This window comes from Saimiri boliviensis, chromosome 15, assembly GCF_048565385.1.
Source record: "Saimiri boliviensis isolate mSaiBol1 chromosome 15, mSaiBol1.pri, whole genome shotgun sequence".
Taxonomy (NCBI): Eukaryota; Metazoa; Chordata; class Mammalia; order Primates; family Cebidae; genus Saimiri; species Saimiri boliviensis.
The window spans coordinates 15,808,960-15,827,314 of record NC_133463.1 but is presented as its reverse complement, the minus strand read 5'-3'; the positions used below and the strand labels follow the sequence as shown (position 1 = coordinate 15,827,314).

Sequence of the window (18,355 nt, the reverse complement as noted above, 5' to 3'; positions counted from 1 at the left end):
CTGCTTTCTAGAGGACACCAAGTCACTTAATCCAGCAAAGTAGTAATAACAATATATTTGTTGAGATAGTAACTTTAATATTAGCATGCAAAAGCATTATATTGGAGCTTTCACATTTCACGTGTAAACTTTAAGATACAATCTTCCTCTTGAATATTTACTAGAATAGAATTGCCTTCTAAATTTGTGTATACCAAATACCTCTTCCTTTTAAAGCTGCACAACTTCACTGAGGAAATATGGAAGTAACACATCTGCATTAGTGTTTCCACCATTCTGAAATGATACCAAACAGACAAAATGAAGTGTTTACAATTTACTTATATATTTGAACGACATCAAATATCAAGGGGCATTTGTAATAAGCAAATAAAAATACATCTTCTTTATCCAATTTTCATCTTTGGCTTAATTTTCTTCTACTGTTGATAGGTTTTCTTACCATTATTCCCTCATGTTTACTTTCCTTTTAATCTAATTCGCCTTTGGTTCTGCCATCTGCTCTAGCAGGATTAGCTATATGTTGTTATATTTTAATTGGAAAAGGCATGGCCGTCACTGAAAACACTGGAAATCAAAAGTAGCAAAAACAAAAGATAAGCTATAATTTAACAAAGCTTTATTCATACAGTGGCTGTTCTCAGGATCTCAATGATGTAACTCTACAAATTGAAAGTAATCAACTTTGACTACAACCTCTAAGCTGCTAGAAGCAGTAAAGACTATGCTAAAAAAAATCTTCAATAGCAATCAATAAATTCTAAATTCTCCCAAAGAAACAAAAGATAGTTAACAAGTAAATTGAAATGGGTCCAAGGATCATACTAAACACTTGATAATCACTTCATTTAACCCTTCTGGAATAGGTTCTGTTATCATTCTTTTATATTTTTTAATTGACCAGAAAATTGAGGCTTACAGGTAGTTAAGAAGCGGGCCTAAGATTCCAGGACAAATCAGTCTGTCTCTAAAGTCCCAGGTCTTGGCCATTACATTACACAGCAGGCTCAAAAGTATTTCAAAAGCATTTGATCAAAAAGCAGATGCCAAGCTATTTTTAGAGTATTTTTTTTTTCTTTTTAAGGGAATACACCATTCTAACCATAACCATAATAAATTGTTTTTCTCCCCCAGCTAAATCTGAATGCCTGTTTCTACCTGTAAGATCAACATATTTTGCTTTCATCTAAATATTCTCTATGACTACTCCAATCCCTTTATTATACATACAATTAGAATTCAAGGAATACTTTTAAGTCTTCATTACAATTCCTCCAATATCCAACTAACCTGTTGAAAATCAGGGGAAAATCGGGCGGAGGGAGTTTTAAAAATATATAGGAAAAAAAAAGTATTGGTACACAAGCCTGCTGAGATACAGACAAAAGGTATGAAGACAGATTCCTGTCTTCCCCACTGAAACAACCAGGATAAGAGAGACCATAATGTCTTATTCAAATGTGGGCTGTGACTTCCTTCCAAAGAGCACAGTACAGAAAGGAGGTGGGTGGGGGAAAGAGTTATCCAGTGGAGAAATCTAACTAACTATACTTCAGCCGGATGATCAAGGTACAACATCAAGTCATAAAAACTTGGTGGTATGTATCTTTGATCTGATGCGATGGAAATGGCACTTTACTAACATGGTTTCCTCCCCATGTTAGTATGTTCTGGTGCAGAAAGGAGCTTAAAAAAAATTATCTGAGTATGTCTCAATACAATAAAGGTCATCAAAAACAAGAATGAGAAATCATCACAGCCAACAGAAACCCAAGGACACATGCCAACTAAAGGTAATTGCAGTATCCTTGATAAAAGCCTGAACCAGAAAATAAGTATTAGCTAAAAACTTAGGAATTCTGCAAAAGTACACATTTTAGTTAGTGATAATGTATACTGGCTCATTCATTTGTAAGATGTTAATAGTGCTGAGTGCAGAATGCTAGGAACTTTCTGTACAGTCTTTGCAACTTTTCTGTAAAACTTTACTAAAAAATAAGGTCTATTTTAAAAACAAATAAAATATGAAATGGCAGAATGTAAAAAACAGCTTAAATTTCTTTGGGACACATATTTTCTTGTTTCTCTTTACTAACACTTGGAAAAGATGAAAATTTTGTACCACTGGACCATAATTCACTGAAAGTGGCAGTCATATTTGATCAGTTCCAACCAATAAATATTTTCTGGGCTATTCATGACATATACTTTGAATAAAATAAAGGATGATTATTAAAAATCATACTGGCCAGGTGCAGTGGTTTGTTCACGCCTGTAAACCCAGCCCTTTCTAAGGCAGGAAGACCACCTGAAGCCCAGTTAAAAACAAGCCAGGGCACCCAAAGGAGACCCTATTTCTTAAAAAATCAAGTAACATCATATTTGGAAACCAACAGGTGTTATGTATGAATATATACAGCATCACTTTAAAAATAATTCACCAGTGCTAGAATAAAGCCTAGCCCACAAAACTACCTATTTAAATAATAAATTACAAAATATCAGAACAGCAAGGAACTTTACATGCTTTCTACTCCAACCTCCTGATTTTATTAATATGGATACTAAAAATAAACGATTTGATCAGTGTTAAGGCTACTAGTTAGAAATAACTAGGTCTGGTCTTTCAACTCCCAATACTACAATCTTCCCCCAGACAGTAATTCCACTCTGGTTATAGACAGGTCTCTTAGAAATATCTAATACTGTTTTAAGAAACATTCTAGTATCTAAATCTTTAGGTGTGTTCTATGAAGAAACATGTAGGGTGGCAGAAAAAGTGGGGAATACTCCAGTAACCTTGCATTCATAAACTTCCTCAAAGCACTAAGCTTTGCAAAAACATTTTTTCATTTACATTTAGTCCTAATGTTATACAGGTAACTAAAATTATAAAGGTAATACATTGTTTGGTGCACTATTTATAAACAGCCTATATTTAAACTGCCACTACTACATACGGGGGGGGGGGGGGGGGGAGAAAGAGAAAGAGTTCTTTTTCTCACTGTTGCACCAAGAGAAATGAGAAAACAATACATCAAGATTATGCAATGGCAAGTACTGTGATTAGAAAGCAGAGATAACTGAATTGGCCAGTTAACTTCTGACTTCAAGAATATGTTGATTCATAGACTAGAATGATTAAATCCAGTATCACGAAGGCCAAGCCAAATTAGGCTCCAACTATGACTGACTGGCCTCAATTTAATATGCTGATGAGACATACACCCTTGTTCTCTCTAGACAACCAGTAGCAAAAGCGAGGATTCTGAGGCTGCTGCTGCTGCTGCTGCAGTATAGGCACCGAGAGTGATTCTTTAAGCTTGTACCCAGGTCACAGACCAGCAGTTTTATATGCAGCTTGCCAATTTTGACAACACAAAACAATTCTGTAGCTTTCCTATCTCAACAAATAACCTTAGGGAGCCCAGCAATAATAAGTGCATCATCCAAAGTCACCATGATCCTAGCCACAAAAACCCTATCAATCTCAAGGCGTACTGTAGACAATGTTAGAAAAGCATTCCTTGGTATCAAGAATGGGGGATTAGGATTATTAGCTGCTGCCACTATTTCCTCCTGCTACAAAAAATAAACAGGTCTTCTCTTTCTCTTTTGTTCTAGGCTTAGGTTTAAAAGCATGTAAGTCAATAAGCTCCCTGGAATGGACAAGAAATAGGGTAAACTGTTATGCTCCCTCTGTTTAATTCCTCTACTTAAATAGTCAACTAGAAGGAGTGATATAATCCATTTGTATGTGAAAGGTATGTCAATCAGGAAATCCTTAACAGAGTAGGCAAAAATGTTACGTTTTCTGGCAAGCAATACATATTTATGAAGATAAAATGGAAAGAACACAGATAGGAGTGAACAATTTTTATTGAAACCCTCAAAGATTAAAGAGGACCAAATGGTGAGTTTGGGTACCATAACAGAAAATCTCACCTAACTGTACCATCATTCACAGGAATGAACAAACCCAAACACGACAAAATTCAAATTCTCGTGTAATTGCTACAAGTGAATGTAAATGAACTAATCAATTTATCATAACCTTCCTTTAATCATACGAAAAAGGGAATTTACATGGCATAACAAAAGATATGCAAAACTTAATGAAAACACAATTCTCTTAAATTTCTTAAACTTATTTTTAAAGGATGCAGAATGCACTTGAAATGATTAAATGACTTAAGCTGATTCTTTTTTTTTTTTTTATTGCAAACTGTTTTAACATCAGCTTAACTCCCATGCATGGTATTCAAAAAGAACACAGCTTTCAAATTAGAAAGATCACTTAAATTAAAAAGAGAAATTAAGTACTAAAATTAGGAAAAGGCTGGGTTTCTTTTGAAAAGAATCTTCAAGTACCAGTATGTATAGAGAAATACTAATTTGGTTACAGTTTCCTCCTTACTGTTAAATATACAAACTATAATACCTTTCAAAATAAAATACCCACATAAAATTGCTTTAATAAGAAATATTCAAGCCAGAACTTGAAAAAAACATTAAGCAAGAAATTTGCTGGGCCAAATAATGTCTTAATTTGTGATCAAACATTTGATGATGTGTCTCCTCTTGTAGACCCCAGGCTCTCTCCCTTTTGGTCCCCATAGTTAAGAGACATTCAGTTGGTTGTGCTTGAGACAACCTGCAATAATTTCATTTAGAGGAAAAATATTCTGCAGTATAATGACAGACCAAGAAGGAAGAGAAGGTGGGTGCTCTGGAGAAAACTTACATGAGTAAAACACAAAATTATCACTTGAAAAGAAAAATGGTGTTTTTTTTCTTCCAAAGGAATGCTGCACCCATTTCACTTAAGATTAGAAATCCAGGTTAAAGGCACTGGGATGTACTCCTCACCATGAATAGACTCTCAATTACATTTCACATGTCTGAGTCTATTGCAGTCAGTCTGCTTGCTGAGTGCTTCCAAGACACTCTTACATAAAAACCTAATGTAAATTAAACGTTTGAAACCGTTTATAATGTAACTAGTTTTATAAAAATATCCAGAGTTGCTAATAAAGCACCAAGAAAAAAGAGAACCTCAAGGGGAGGACTCAGATCCTTCCTACAAGGTCACCCTTTTATAGTATTCTCTAATAGGACCTCCAGAATGACGACAGTCGTCTTTGACATGTCCTACCTATGTAATTTCAGGGATGTAGAACATTGCTGTGGTGACTATACCCAAATGCCACTTTTCATTATAAATAGTTAAGAGACATGTTACAAGATTTCATGGCTTACTCTTAAAAAGGTAAAATAGGTGCAATTTTCCTTTAAGAAAGTCTTTATTTCATAATATACCATTAATATTTTGATGTTCCCTTCAGTAAACACTGATATAACTACACTAGGACTACCAAAGAACTGTGTAGTAGCTATGGTTATCTACAAATACTGTATTTTTTCACGTGAGTACAGTATTTGCACATTTTTAAAAAAACACTGTACAAAACAAAATTATATAAATGAAAGCCTCAAAGAAATATCCATCACTAGGTTTTTGAGCTGAAGTGACCAAAGACCATAGTAAATGAAAACATTTCTAAACATGATGTAAACATAAATGAAGTAATGCAAAACATCAAGGTATTCAAAACTACTGTATTGCTATTTTCACCCTTAATGTATCTGTCTACATAGCTTTCTCCTTTTGAAATAGTAATACCTGGGGCAGTACATTATTTTCATAACCTTATGCCATCAAATCAATTAATACAGATGCTTGACACATTTAATTATACAAAATCAATTTGCTTCAAGATACAAAATTAATGTTGATATGTAATTAATGAAAAAAATAAGATGTTAAAAAGATAACTATAAGAATATCCAGATATATGCTGTATTCCCACTTATATAGATCTGATCAATAAAACATCAACACATTCACTTAGATACTGATTTAATCCATGGATCAAGGCCATATTTTCAAAGTATTTTAAGGATGCCAGGACACTGCAAAAGCTGGAGAAAAGAGCTGAGGAACAATATATGCTTGCTAAACAAGAACTATGTTTATTTAGCTAGTGAATACCTAGAGTAATAAATTTTTACTTCATGATAGCAATCAGGCTCGCAAACACCCAGAAATAGGAATTAAGGGTTTTAAATGTAGTTATAAAGGTCATAAAAAGTCTGATTAGACTGAGGTACATTTACTCAAAATTTTGAGATTCATTAAGTGGTAGCAAACAAAATAATTCCTCAGACAAATGCACATTTTTCAGTATACATATTAATGGGAGGAGGAGGGAAGAAGAATGTGCATTAACTGGTGAAATCCACCAAGCTGCATATCAATATTCTGTTACACCAAACAGTTTGAAGACAAGGGAAATGTTCTAATATAATTTCAGATTATGTTTCATTTGGCTAAAATAGAGCTTAAGGTTGCTTTGCCATATTAAAAGTTTACTACAATAATTTTTCACATAAACATTTAGACTTGAACTCCAGGACTAAATATGGCATGATTATTTTGCTTTTAATCTGTCAAATAGCTAAAAATCGACAATTTAAAAACTACAACAAAGAAAAAGTTGAAGCAGTGTGACTCTTACATCATTGAACCACTTCTAATGGTTAACTGTTAGTATTTAACAAATTCAAAGAGTTAATGAATCCTTGCATTCATTCAGTCTTCTGTGCCTTAGCTAGGATGCATAATTACAAAAGACAGCAGATACTGGTAAAAGCTTCAGGACAGAAAGTGCTTGACGAAGTTACAGTTCTCAAGTGTGTTTGGTGAGAGTATAAGGGCAGATGCGATGATGAAAACCATTACAAGAGTCAATTTTGTGTTAAAGTGTTCAAAGATGTCACCTTAAGCAGAAAAAAAGCTTTAATAACGTCTTCTTTGACTTATTAGGCATTTCCAGAGTCTACATCATTAGTGTTGTAATTTTAACAAGACATCTCCATACGATTATTGTTTGTTTCTATTTCTCTCCTGAAAGAAAAACAGAAAGAATTATAACGAAAAACCCATTGTTTAAAGATTTAAACTATATTCATATATAATGTAAATCATCTCCACATAAAATTCAAATATTATTCACATACAATTCAAGTAATTCAAAACAATTGATAATTACCTCTATATACCATAGTGAGATCATTTCCACAAAATACTTTAAATAAAGAACTCCCAAACACAAAGACCTATTTCAGGAGAGTATAGATCCTCTCCACCTCTATACCGTCCCACAGGATTTTGTTTACGGTGAGAATATAACAATGTCTTTTCAGTCCTTTCAATGAGTTTTTGTTCTTGAGGTGTCAAACAGATTAAAAACTATTGGCTGAGGTAGGAGTAGGAGAAAAAGGATAAAAGTTGCATTAAATTGCAGTACAATTGCATTCAATGAAAATTTCAAATAAATAAAATACTTTGAATCACAAATTTCCTCTGTATCTTACACTTTCATTCAGCACCTATAACATTTCACATTAAAAAGTAAGATGAGGCCAGGCGCCATAGCTCATGACTGTTATTCCAGCACTTTGGAAGGCCGAGGCAGTTGGGTCACCTGAAGTCAGGAGTTCAAGATCAGCCTGACCAACGTGATGAATCTGTTCTCTACTAAAAATACAAAAATTAGCTGGACATGATGGTAGATGCCTGTAATCCCAGCTACTAGGGAGGCTGAGGCACGAGAATCACTTAAACCCAGTAGGGAGAGGTTGCCATAACCCGAGATCACTCCACAGCCTGGGCAACAAGAGCAAAACTCCATCTCAAAGAAAAAAAAAAAGTAAGATGAGTATTAGACAAATTCACCTGAATGCTAGCTTACAACATAATTGATATAAAAATTATAATTCCTATTTTAGAAAGCAAAAACTCCTTGAAAAGTTAAACCGAGTTAATGTTTATTAGTAACCAAGTATTTATCTATTAACACTTCCGATTTTTAAAAAATGACTGGCATTGTACATGCCTATTAACTGAACACATCAAGTAGTCTGTACAACCTTGATTTAATGTGTAAATTAGTGGTTCTAAAACAAGTATCAGAGTCACCTACCTGGATGGCACATCTGGGTCCCAGAGCTCTGAAGCAGAACCTGAGAATCTGAATTTCTAGCAAGTTCACAGGTGATTCTGGACTGCTGGGCCAGATACCACATTTTGGAAACCACTGGCATCTAACACATTTTAAGACTCTTACTTTGCTTTTGCTACTCTCTTTTTATTTTTGTAAATGGGTAAAACATGTTCTATAATAAATACAAATCATATTTTACAAGGGGTCAATTTAGTTTTCCATCCTCTGTGACACCATTTAAAAACTGTATTTTAAATTTCAAAGAGAACCTCAGTTCTCCTTGTTACTAAAAGTCCTTTCTTTTTCATTTTAATACATTCCTGGAACTTGAAGAGCATTATTTCATACATAAAGCTAATAAAAGAAATGTCCTACTACATAACTATAAAAGAAACTATTTCATAGACTAATGAGTATCAGTGAGATACACCGAAATGAAAGATTAAAATAACAAAAACAAGCCGGGCGCGGTGGCTCAAGCCTGTAATCCCAGCACTTTGGGAGGCCGAGGCGGGTGGATCACGAGGTCGAGAGATCGAGACCATCCTGGTCAACATGGTGAAACCCCGTCTCTACTAAAAGTGCAAAAAATTAGCTGGGCATGGTGGCACGTGCCTGTAATCCCAGCTACTCAGGAGGCTGAGGCAGGAGAATTGCCTGAACCCAGGAGGCGGAGGTTGCGGTGAGCCGAGATCGCGCCATTGCACTCCAGCCTGGGTAACAAGGGCGAAACTCCGTCTCAAAAAAATAAAAAATAAAAAATAACAAAAACAGACACAGCTAACAAGATTAAGCACATGTTTCAAAAGAGTAAACAAAAACAAAAATCTCACAATATCAGCAAAAGAAGATAAAACAAGAATTTGGTACCATGAAGCTGCAGTCTAAGTTTACAAAGGTCCTAAAACGTTTCACAAACCAGTTGAAACATAAAGAAAGTTTAATTCACTGCTGAAGGAAACAAATAACTTTGAATGAGCAATTTGGAAGCACACTCTAGTTAGCTAGATATGAAATATATAGAGAAATGAAGTAAAAAGATGTGAGAGTATACTGCTCATTCTCCCCATAAAAGAACTGACCAAAACTTAAGAGAAATTTCTCAACTCCATGAAGAGTCCTAGAAACTACAGGGGAAAAAAATGCAACTCTTTTTAAGCATAAGTTAGACAAAGACTAATTTAATGCAAGTGAGATGATCAGATATAACAATGAGGACCATTTGTTATGCTGTTTCAATTTGAATAGTAATCAACTATGTACTGTAACTAAATCACTAACATATACAGATTACATATATAATACAACTATATATATAATGTATAACTTCCAACTCAATGGACAAGGGGAGAATAAAGGAAATGCCCCAAAAGGACAGAAAAGAATGAGTTTGAAAAATCTAGATTAGAAAACACAAAATAAGATGGTAGAAATGAGCATTTATATCATTTACAAATTTAAACTAGGAGTCACAGTAAATGCAAGGTCATCGATGAAACCAGGTATCAGCTAAGAAAACTTTAAAATCCTGTTATACATGATTTATAAGAAATAAACCTAAACATAAAGAAACAGAAGTTAAGATTAGTAGAGACATAAAATAACACAAAGCTAATGAAAAGATTCATACAACGATACTAATATCAGATGGTGGACTTAAGTCAAAACCCACTGTTGGAGACAAAATAGTCACCACATGCTGTATAACAGTTTTTGAAAAGTTATAACAATACTAAACTAAAACTACAATTTTAAATATATTAATAAGTTGTCAAGTACAAGAAGAAGCTGACAAATTTCTAAGACAGCAGGAAAACAACACATTTACTCACTAGTAAAAATACAGACTGAGTATATGGAATACAGAAAACTGAGACAAATTATTACAAGGTACACAACCTACCAAGGTACACAATGAGCAACTATCTTAATAAATGTCAAAAAATTAGTATCATACAGATCACATTTTCTGACATCAATTTTGGAAACATAACAGGTAACAAGGAAAAACCCAACTTTGGAAATTCTAAAACATGGTTCTAAAAGTCTCCAAAAATATAATGAAAAATAAAAAAAAAAGTAAAAGCCTGTGTTTTAGAAGGAAAAAAAAAAAAACAATAGAAAAGTCTCCCAAATGACTGATTTTTTAAAAATGAAGTCTAGATACAAAGGCTTATTAATATTATTAGTAAATGAAAATGTTAACAAGCCAATATGCCAGTAAATCTGAATGGTTAAGACAAAACTAACAACTTTAAAAAGGTGGAGTTAGTAAGAAGTGCTTGGATTCAGTATACATTTGAAAGCAAAGCCATCAAGACTTACTAATGGATTAGATAAGGGGTTGGAAAGAATGAGTATCAAGGAGGAGTCCAGAACTTTTGACCTAAACAATTGAAAAGAGAGTTGGTATCATAAAGTTTGGAGCAGGCAAAAAAACATGAGTTACATTAAATTTAGGCTGCTATGAGACAACTAAAGATGTCAAATAGGCAACTGGATACATGAGTTTGCAGACAGGAGAAAAATGTCCAGATAGAATACAAATTTCAAAGTCCTCTGTGCATGGTAAAAGTCCATCAACAGAACTCAAGTCCTCTAAAAGTTTATGATCAATTTTCTAAGAATCTCTGCTTTAAGACCCCCCCCCCAAAAAAACCCACATTTATATTACCAAGATGGACTCTGCCCGAGAGTGTTACTATTAAAATATTTTAATATAATATCTATGGGCATACAGACCACTAAAAATGTGAGACTAAGAAATAATGAGCTGCCAGGCGCAGTGGCTCATGCCTGTAACCCCAGCATTTTGGGAGGCCAAGGTGGGTAAACCACCTGAGGTCAGAAGTTCAAGACCCACCTGACCAACATGAGGAAACCCTGTCTTTACTAAAAACACAAAAATCAGCTGGTCATGCTGGCAAACACCTGAAATCCCAGCTACTTAGGAGGCTGAAGCAGGAGACTTGCTTGAACCCACAAAGGTGGATGTTGCAGTGAGCCAAGATTGCACCACTGCATTCCAGCCAGGCAACAGACTGTCTCAAAAAAAAACAAGAAAGAAAGAAAGAAAGAATGAGCTATATCAATGATACCACTAACTTTCCATGTTACTATATAATGAGGTATTACACATTTATTACATCATAATTACATGTACTGGTTATTACATAATGAGGTATTACATAGTTAACATCATAATCACATGTACTGGTGTGTTGCTGGAAAGTAACTCAGGGATAAAGGAAACCTAAATTACACAAAAACAGCCATACACCCGGAGAAGGACTAAGCTCCTAGGTATAGTTTTAGACACTTGAGACAGATTCTGAAATTTGAAGGATCAATCTCTTGAGGAAAACTGAGTGGTACAGGGCTTCCTCTCTACCCTGAACTTAGGAAATACACTGGAGACCAGCATAGGATTCTAGAATGAAGATCAGAATTTGGTATATGGAAATGAGCCCATAAAGTAGTTTACTGCCAACTCCTGTCTTTTTCACAGAGGTTTACACATGAGCTAAGACTTCCCTTATCTTCAAACTTAGGAAAGAGCCTGAAAACGAAGACCTTCAATGTCCTAAGCGGAGCCTACTGCATGCCCCTAACAAGACAAAACAGATAAACGACTTATTTTCCGTGTAATCTTCTATAGGTTTATCACCATAAGTAATATTTCAGTAAACAGATCTGAGCCTAAATGACCCACAAGGGAAAAAGTAACTGTGTATCTAAGGCCACAGCATTGAAAAGGAAAAAAGGAAAAGGAAAATAAACACTGAGAACCTAAGTAACAATAAAACAGAACTGCTAAAGAAGGCAGCGAACATCCGAAAAACAGGAGAGAGAGAGAGAGAAAGCAATGTGATATTTGATATAAAATGCAACAAGAGGCTGGGCATGGTGGCTCACGCCTGTAATCCTAGCACTTTGGGAGGCCAAGGTGGGTGGATCACCTGAGGTCAGGAGCTCAAGACCAGCCTGGCCAACATGGAGAAACCCCATCTTTAAAAAAAAAAAAAAAAAAAGAAATGCAACAAACACACAATAAAATTTGTAGCTTAGAATCTTGATTTTCAAATTCAAAAATTCAGTAGATAAATTAAGGGAGAAATAGTCACTGCCTCATTTGCAGAGTAGAATATTAAACCCAAGAAATACCTCACATCACAGAGCAAGAAGAAAGAAACGGAAAGCACAGGCCGGGCATGGTGGCTCACGCCTGTAATTCAAGCACTTTGGAGGCCAAGGCGGGCGGATCACCTGAGGTCGGGAGTTCAAGATCAGCCTGACCCAAAAAAAAAGAAAGAAAGAAAGAAAGAAACGGAAGGCACAAAGAAAAAAATAAGAACAGAACAGATTTAAGACAAAAATGAATATTCCAGAAGTAGAAAAAACAACAACAGAAGGGTGATAACAACAAATTTCACAGTCTTTGATATTCCTCTGCAGTAAGGTGGGGCTTGATTTCCTCCTCCTGAGTGTAGGCTGCACAGTGCAATACTTGCCTCTAGGAACAGAGAATACAAAGGGGAAAACAACATTTTACGGTGGAGAAACATAGCAGACACCACTTTATGCAAAAGTTAAGATCACTAGCAATAAGTTCTATAAGATGAGATGAAGAGGAAACATCAGTTCTGTGGTATAATCTCAAAAATCCGTAATCCCAGTCGAATGAGAAAACATCAGCCAAACCAAAACTGAGGGCTCTCTTAGAAAATACGTGACAAGTACTCTTTAAAAATGTAATATGAAACAAAGCAAGAGAGAGAAACTGTAACAGCTTATGAGAGTAAGGAAGACATGACAACTAAATGCAATGTTAGTATCCAGCCTAGATCTATACCTAGAAAAAGACAGAAAACAGTGAAAATCTGGAAAACCTCTGTAATCTATTTAACAATAATATTGCACCAATGTTCACTTCTTAGTTTAAATAAATGTACTATGATTGTGTGTTAATATTAGAGAAAATGAAAAAAGAATATACAGAAATTCTGTTATCTCTTGAAACGTTTGAAGTTTTAAAAAACATCACTAAATTTAGAAAACTACAACTTGCCTACAACTACCAAATAATATCATATTGCAGAAATATGAATATATGTGTGTGTGTGTATATATATATAATATAAGGTATTATTATTTTGTTGGTTGTCCTACTTATCTTTATTGTTTATAAGGATAAAAGTGTTACCGAAATTTCACCCAAAAGTTAAAGTCAGAGAATATATCTGACTCCATTTTTCTTTTCTTTTTTTTTTTTGGGCTGGGGGGAGGGCGGAGGGGGGGGATGGAGTTTCACTCGTCACCCAGGCTGGAGTGCAGCAGCACGATATCAGCTCTCTGCAACCTCTGCCTCCCGGGTTCAAGCGACTCTCGTGCCTCAAGCCTCTTGAGGAGCTGGAATCACAAGTGCCTGCCACCACACCCAGCTAATTTTTGTATTTTTAGTAGAGACAGGGTTTCACCATGTTGGCCAGGCTGGTCTCAAACTCCTGATCTCAGGTGATCTGCCCGCCTCAGCCACCCAAACTGCTGACATTACAGGCATGAGTCACCATGCCCAGCAAACTGCATTTTAAAATTAATAAAAGAAAAAAACGGCCAGGTGCAGTGGCTCACGCCTGTAATCCTAGCACTTTGGGAGGCTGACGTGGGTGGATCACCTGAGGTCAGGAGTTCAAGACCAGCCTGGCCATCATGGTGAAACCTCATCTTTTTTTAAAAAAGAAAAAAGTACAGTGTGCATGTTTCAAGAGAAAGACAATGTTCATAAACAAACAATGAAGTTAAAACATCCAATAAATTCAATTATTTAGGAAAATTAATGACTTACCAGGAATGAAATCTGCATAGGTGGCTGATAGGTCTAAAAAAGTTCACGTTAAAGAGTAGAACAAGGGCCAGGTGTGGTGGCTCAACCCTGTAATCCCAGCACTTTGGGAGGCCAAGGCAGGTGGCTCACCTAAGGTCAGGAGTTCAAAACCATCCTGACCATGGTGAAACCCCTTCTCTACTAAAAGTACAAAAAAATTAGTCAGGCGTGGTGGTGGGCGCCTGTAATCCCAGCTACTCAGGCGACTGGAGCAGGAAAATTGCTTGAACCTGGGAGGCGGAGGCTGCAATGGGCCAAGATCACACCTCTGAACTCCAGCCTGGGCAACAAGAATGAGACTCCATCTCAAAAGAAAAAAGACTAGAACAAGAACAGTTAACAGCTAAAACCCGAGCTGCTCAAAAGCCTGCACGTATGTCCATCTTTAAAGTGCTATAATACTTAGGTAAGCTTCTAGTATGCAGTGTCCCAAGAACAGGATGGATCCTTCAGCATTAAAAAAGCAAAAGAGGCTGGGCGCGGTGGCTCACAATCCCAGCACTTTGGAAGGCCAAGGCAGGTGAACCACAAGGTCAAGATATCGAGACCATCCCAACCAACATGGTGAAACTAAAAAATACAAAAATTAGCTGGGTGTGGTGGTGAACGCCTGTAGTTCCAGCTACTTGGGAGGCTGAGACAGAAAAATTGCTTGAACCAAGAAGGCGGAGACTGCAGTGAGCTGAGATTGCGCCACTGTACTCCAGTCTGGACAAAGCCAGACTCCATCTCAAAAAAAAAAAAGCCAAAGATAAAATTATAAAGGAAACAAACCAATTCTGCACTGTAAAACTAATTTCAAAAGTATACAGTCATCAGGGAGAAAGAACAATGATTATGTTTTGGAGATGGAGAGGTTTTCTGTGGTTGGAAATCAATGCTTCAAATTTCTTAAACTTACATTTATATTTTAATGAGGTTCTAGAATTACAAAAACCTCCAGAGGGGAAATAAACCTCCAAGTAGATTGAGTTCTACTGCAACCCTTTATTATTTGTCTGTTGAATAGGGGCACAGTTAAGAACAGAACTTGGCCGGGCGCGGTGGCTCACGCCTGTAATCCCAGCACTTTGGGAGGCCGAGATGGGCCGATCATGAGGTCAAGAGATTGAGATCATCCTGGCCAACATGGTGAAAACCCATCTCTACTAAAAATGCAAAAATTAGGCAGGTGTGGTGGCATGCACCTGTGGTCTCAGCTACTTGGGAGGCTGAGGCAGAAGAATCGCTTGAACCCAGGAGGCGGAGGTTGCAGTGAGCCGGGATTGCGCCACTGCACTCCAGCCTGGCGACAGAGCAAGACTCCTGTCTCAAGAAAAAAAAAAAAAAAAAAAAAAGAACAGAACTTACAGGATCTAAATACATAGGTGACATAGGTAAGATGCATGCTGGGAAAAATCTAAGGAAAAATGACCTGGTAAAGAGGCTTTAAAAGCCAAGCAAAAAGAATGCATATGTGATTCTATTTGGGATGCCAAATGTTGGGCTCTTTTCGATCAAATAAAAAAAATTATTATATTCTAGACTGTCTTTCACATGCAGAATTGTTCACTATAGCTTGCATAGCCTAGTTCTCTAATTGTAGATTTTTACTATCCTTTTTTCTATTCCCTCACATTATTTTCAATTCAGCGGAAAGCGTATCAAGCATGTCAAATACAGACAATACTAGCGCTGAATCATCTTTCAATAAATTCAGTTTTCTGCCAAGAAACAAAAGTCAATTTCACTCAGAAATTAGAGTGCAATGTAAACTTTGGTGAGGATTCTCCGCAATGAAAATGATTAATTCAACATCTGGTAATAACATATCTATTAAATAGAAACCAACAATAAGTACAATTTTATGCATATAATGTTATTTATGCTAACTGCTAACAAAATGAAGAAATAGTAAAATAAAGGTTTTACTGGCATTCACATAATTTCCTATGTAATTGAAAACATAATGCAAATCTTTATTTATTTTTTTTTTTATTCTAAATACAGAGACAGGGTCCCACTATGTTAGCCATCAAGCTCTAGAACTCCTGGCCTCAAGGGATCCTCCCGCCTTGCTTTCCCAAAATCATGAGATCAAAGGCATGAGTCACCACATCTGGCTGTAAATCTCTATATAAACACATATAATGGCTTAGATACTTCTGTTACTTTTTGCAATCCTTGTTTGATTGATGATTTAGATAGTTCTAAAGTGACTCTTCAACATATCTAACTTGTATGTAACTTCCTTGCTTAAAAACTTTAAAAATGATTCCTCAATACTATCAGACTTTAGCTCCTTGAAGACAGAAATTTTCTTAATGAGCTCTATCCCTTCAGTGTCTAGCATGTTCAAAAATGTCTGCTGAATAAAGACTTCTTCAACTTGTGATTTATCTCTACAACTTTCTTTCTTTTTCTGTACTGTCTCCCCTTCCTAAGTTTTAGCTACTTTAGATTATTTCAACATATCATATTACCCTAGGCTCTTAAATGCCTGTCTTGACTTTATTAGGAAATCCTACATATTATCATTCAAGGCCCATCTTAAAAATTCCACTTGATTCCTTGAAACTCCCAATCAAAATTATATTTGCTAGGGATAAAGAAAAAAAATTGTAATTGAATAAGGCCTTAACCTAATTTTTCAGTTTACAAATAAAGATTTGAAGACCTGACAATTATAATAAATACTGCCAGACCACCACAAATTCAAATCAGGTACCATGATTTGATACAACCATATGGTCCACCCATAAAAAGGTTGAAAAGAGTTGTGGCAGGTAGTACCACAATGGTTTCTACCTCTAGGTATTCACACCCTTGTAAAATCCCCTGGACCCAATGAGTAGACTAGCTTCTAATTAACAGAATTCAGCAGGGGTTCAATTCCCAGTATCTAAAAGAACAAAACAGAAAAATGAAAGAAATTTTAAAAAATAAATTTAAAAATTAAAATTAAAAGAAAAAAAAAAATATATATATATATATATATATATTTTTTTTTTTTTTTTTTTTTTTGAGACGGAGTTTCGCTCTTGTTACCCAGGCTGGAGTGCAATGGCACGATCTCGGCTCACCGCAACCTCCGCCTCCTGGGTTCAAGCAATTCTCCTGCCTCAGCCTCCTGAGTAGCTGGGACTACAGGCACGTACCACCATGCCCAGCTAATTTTTTGTATTTTTAGTAGAGACGGGGTTTCACCACGTTGACCAGGATGGTCTCGAACTCTCGACCTCGTGATCCACCTGCCTCGGCCTCCCAAAGTGCTGGGATTACAGGCTTGAGCCACCGCGCCCGGCCAGAAATAAACTTTTAAATTTTTTTTTTAAATCAGCAGAGGCAGACAGGATGCCACTTCTGTAATTAAGTTACAAAAGACTGTGACTTCTGTCCTGCTTGCTATTGCCTCCTCAGCTTACTCTATTGCCCTCTCAGCTTGCTGTCTTTGATGAAGCAAGCCTCCTGTGGGAAAGTCCCATGTGGCAAGGAACAGAGTATAGGCAACCTCTGGCATACAGCTAACAGGAACCAAGGCTCTTAGTCCAACAACCCTTGAGAAACTGAATTCTGCCAAAAATCACACGAGTATTGAAGCAGATCCTTCACCAGCAAAGTATCCACAATGAGACCTCAAGCCCAGCCTTAACTGCAGCCTTGTAAGAGACCCTAAAGCTGAGGACCCAGAAAAGCTGTGTCCAGATTTCTGACACGCAAAAACTGTAAACTGTATGTTGTTTTGGAGAAATTTGTTAAAGAGTCAGTTTTAAGTACTATGAGAGCAATTCACAACAGACCAAACACTATCCCTACTACAGAGAATGGAACTGTGATATCCTTCCCTAACTTCAACAATATTCACTGTATGAGTAGGGTAAAATATCCAACAGATTTTTATAGATGAAAGAAAAGTCAGTTAAGCACCTCAAATGACCCTATGGAAGAACAGGGTCATTTGAGGTGCTTAATTGACTTTCTTCAGTAGCTACAGTTCTCTTTTCATGAAATAATATTTTCTTCCTTGGACATACGTATTTTAAATGAAGAAATTACATGTCAAGTTTAAAATAAACTACTAAACAGAAATAATTAATTTAAACTACTCTGGAAACAAGAAATTTCATATCCACCTAAAGTTAAATATATATGCTACTTATGTTATCACATATTTGCTGAAGAAAAAGATTAAAACAGCTGACCCTTTAACAACATTGGTTTGAACTGCTGGAGTCCACTTATAATTTGGATTATTTCAACCAAAGACATAAGAAATGCAGTTTTCAAGGGATATAATACCTGCCTATATGGAGTGAGGGATGACTAGAGAACTTGAGTATATGCAGATTTTGGTATTCATGGGGGTCCTGGAACAACCCCTGTATATACGTACCAAGAAATAACTGTAAATAAAATTCTGTCCAAT

General features: G+C 36.0%; 1 protein-coding gene across 2 annotated transcripts in view; it reads right to left on the bottom strand.

Moving 5' to 3' along the window:
* Positions 1-3,861: 3,861 nt before the first annotated feature.
* The window catches only part of YTHDF3 (YTH N6-methyladenosine RNA binding protein F3), a 40,971-nt gene continuing 26,477 nt past the window's right edge, over positions 3,862-18,355 (bottom strand). For both annotated transcript variants that reach the window (XM_003935528.4, XM_003935529.4), the window contains exon 5: positions 3,862-6,967. In XM_003935528.4, coding sequence (XP_003935577.1) covers positions 6,944-6,967 — 24 coding nt within the window. In that variant the 3' untranslated portion in view covers positions 3,862-6,943. The remainder of the gene's footprint in view (positions 6,968-18,355) is intronic.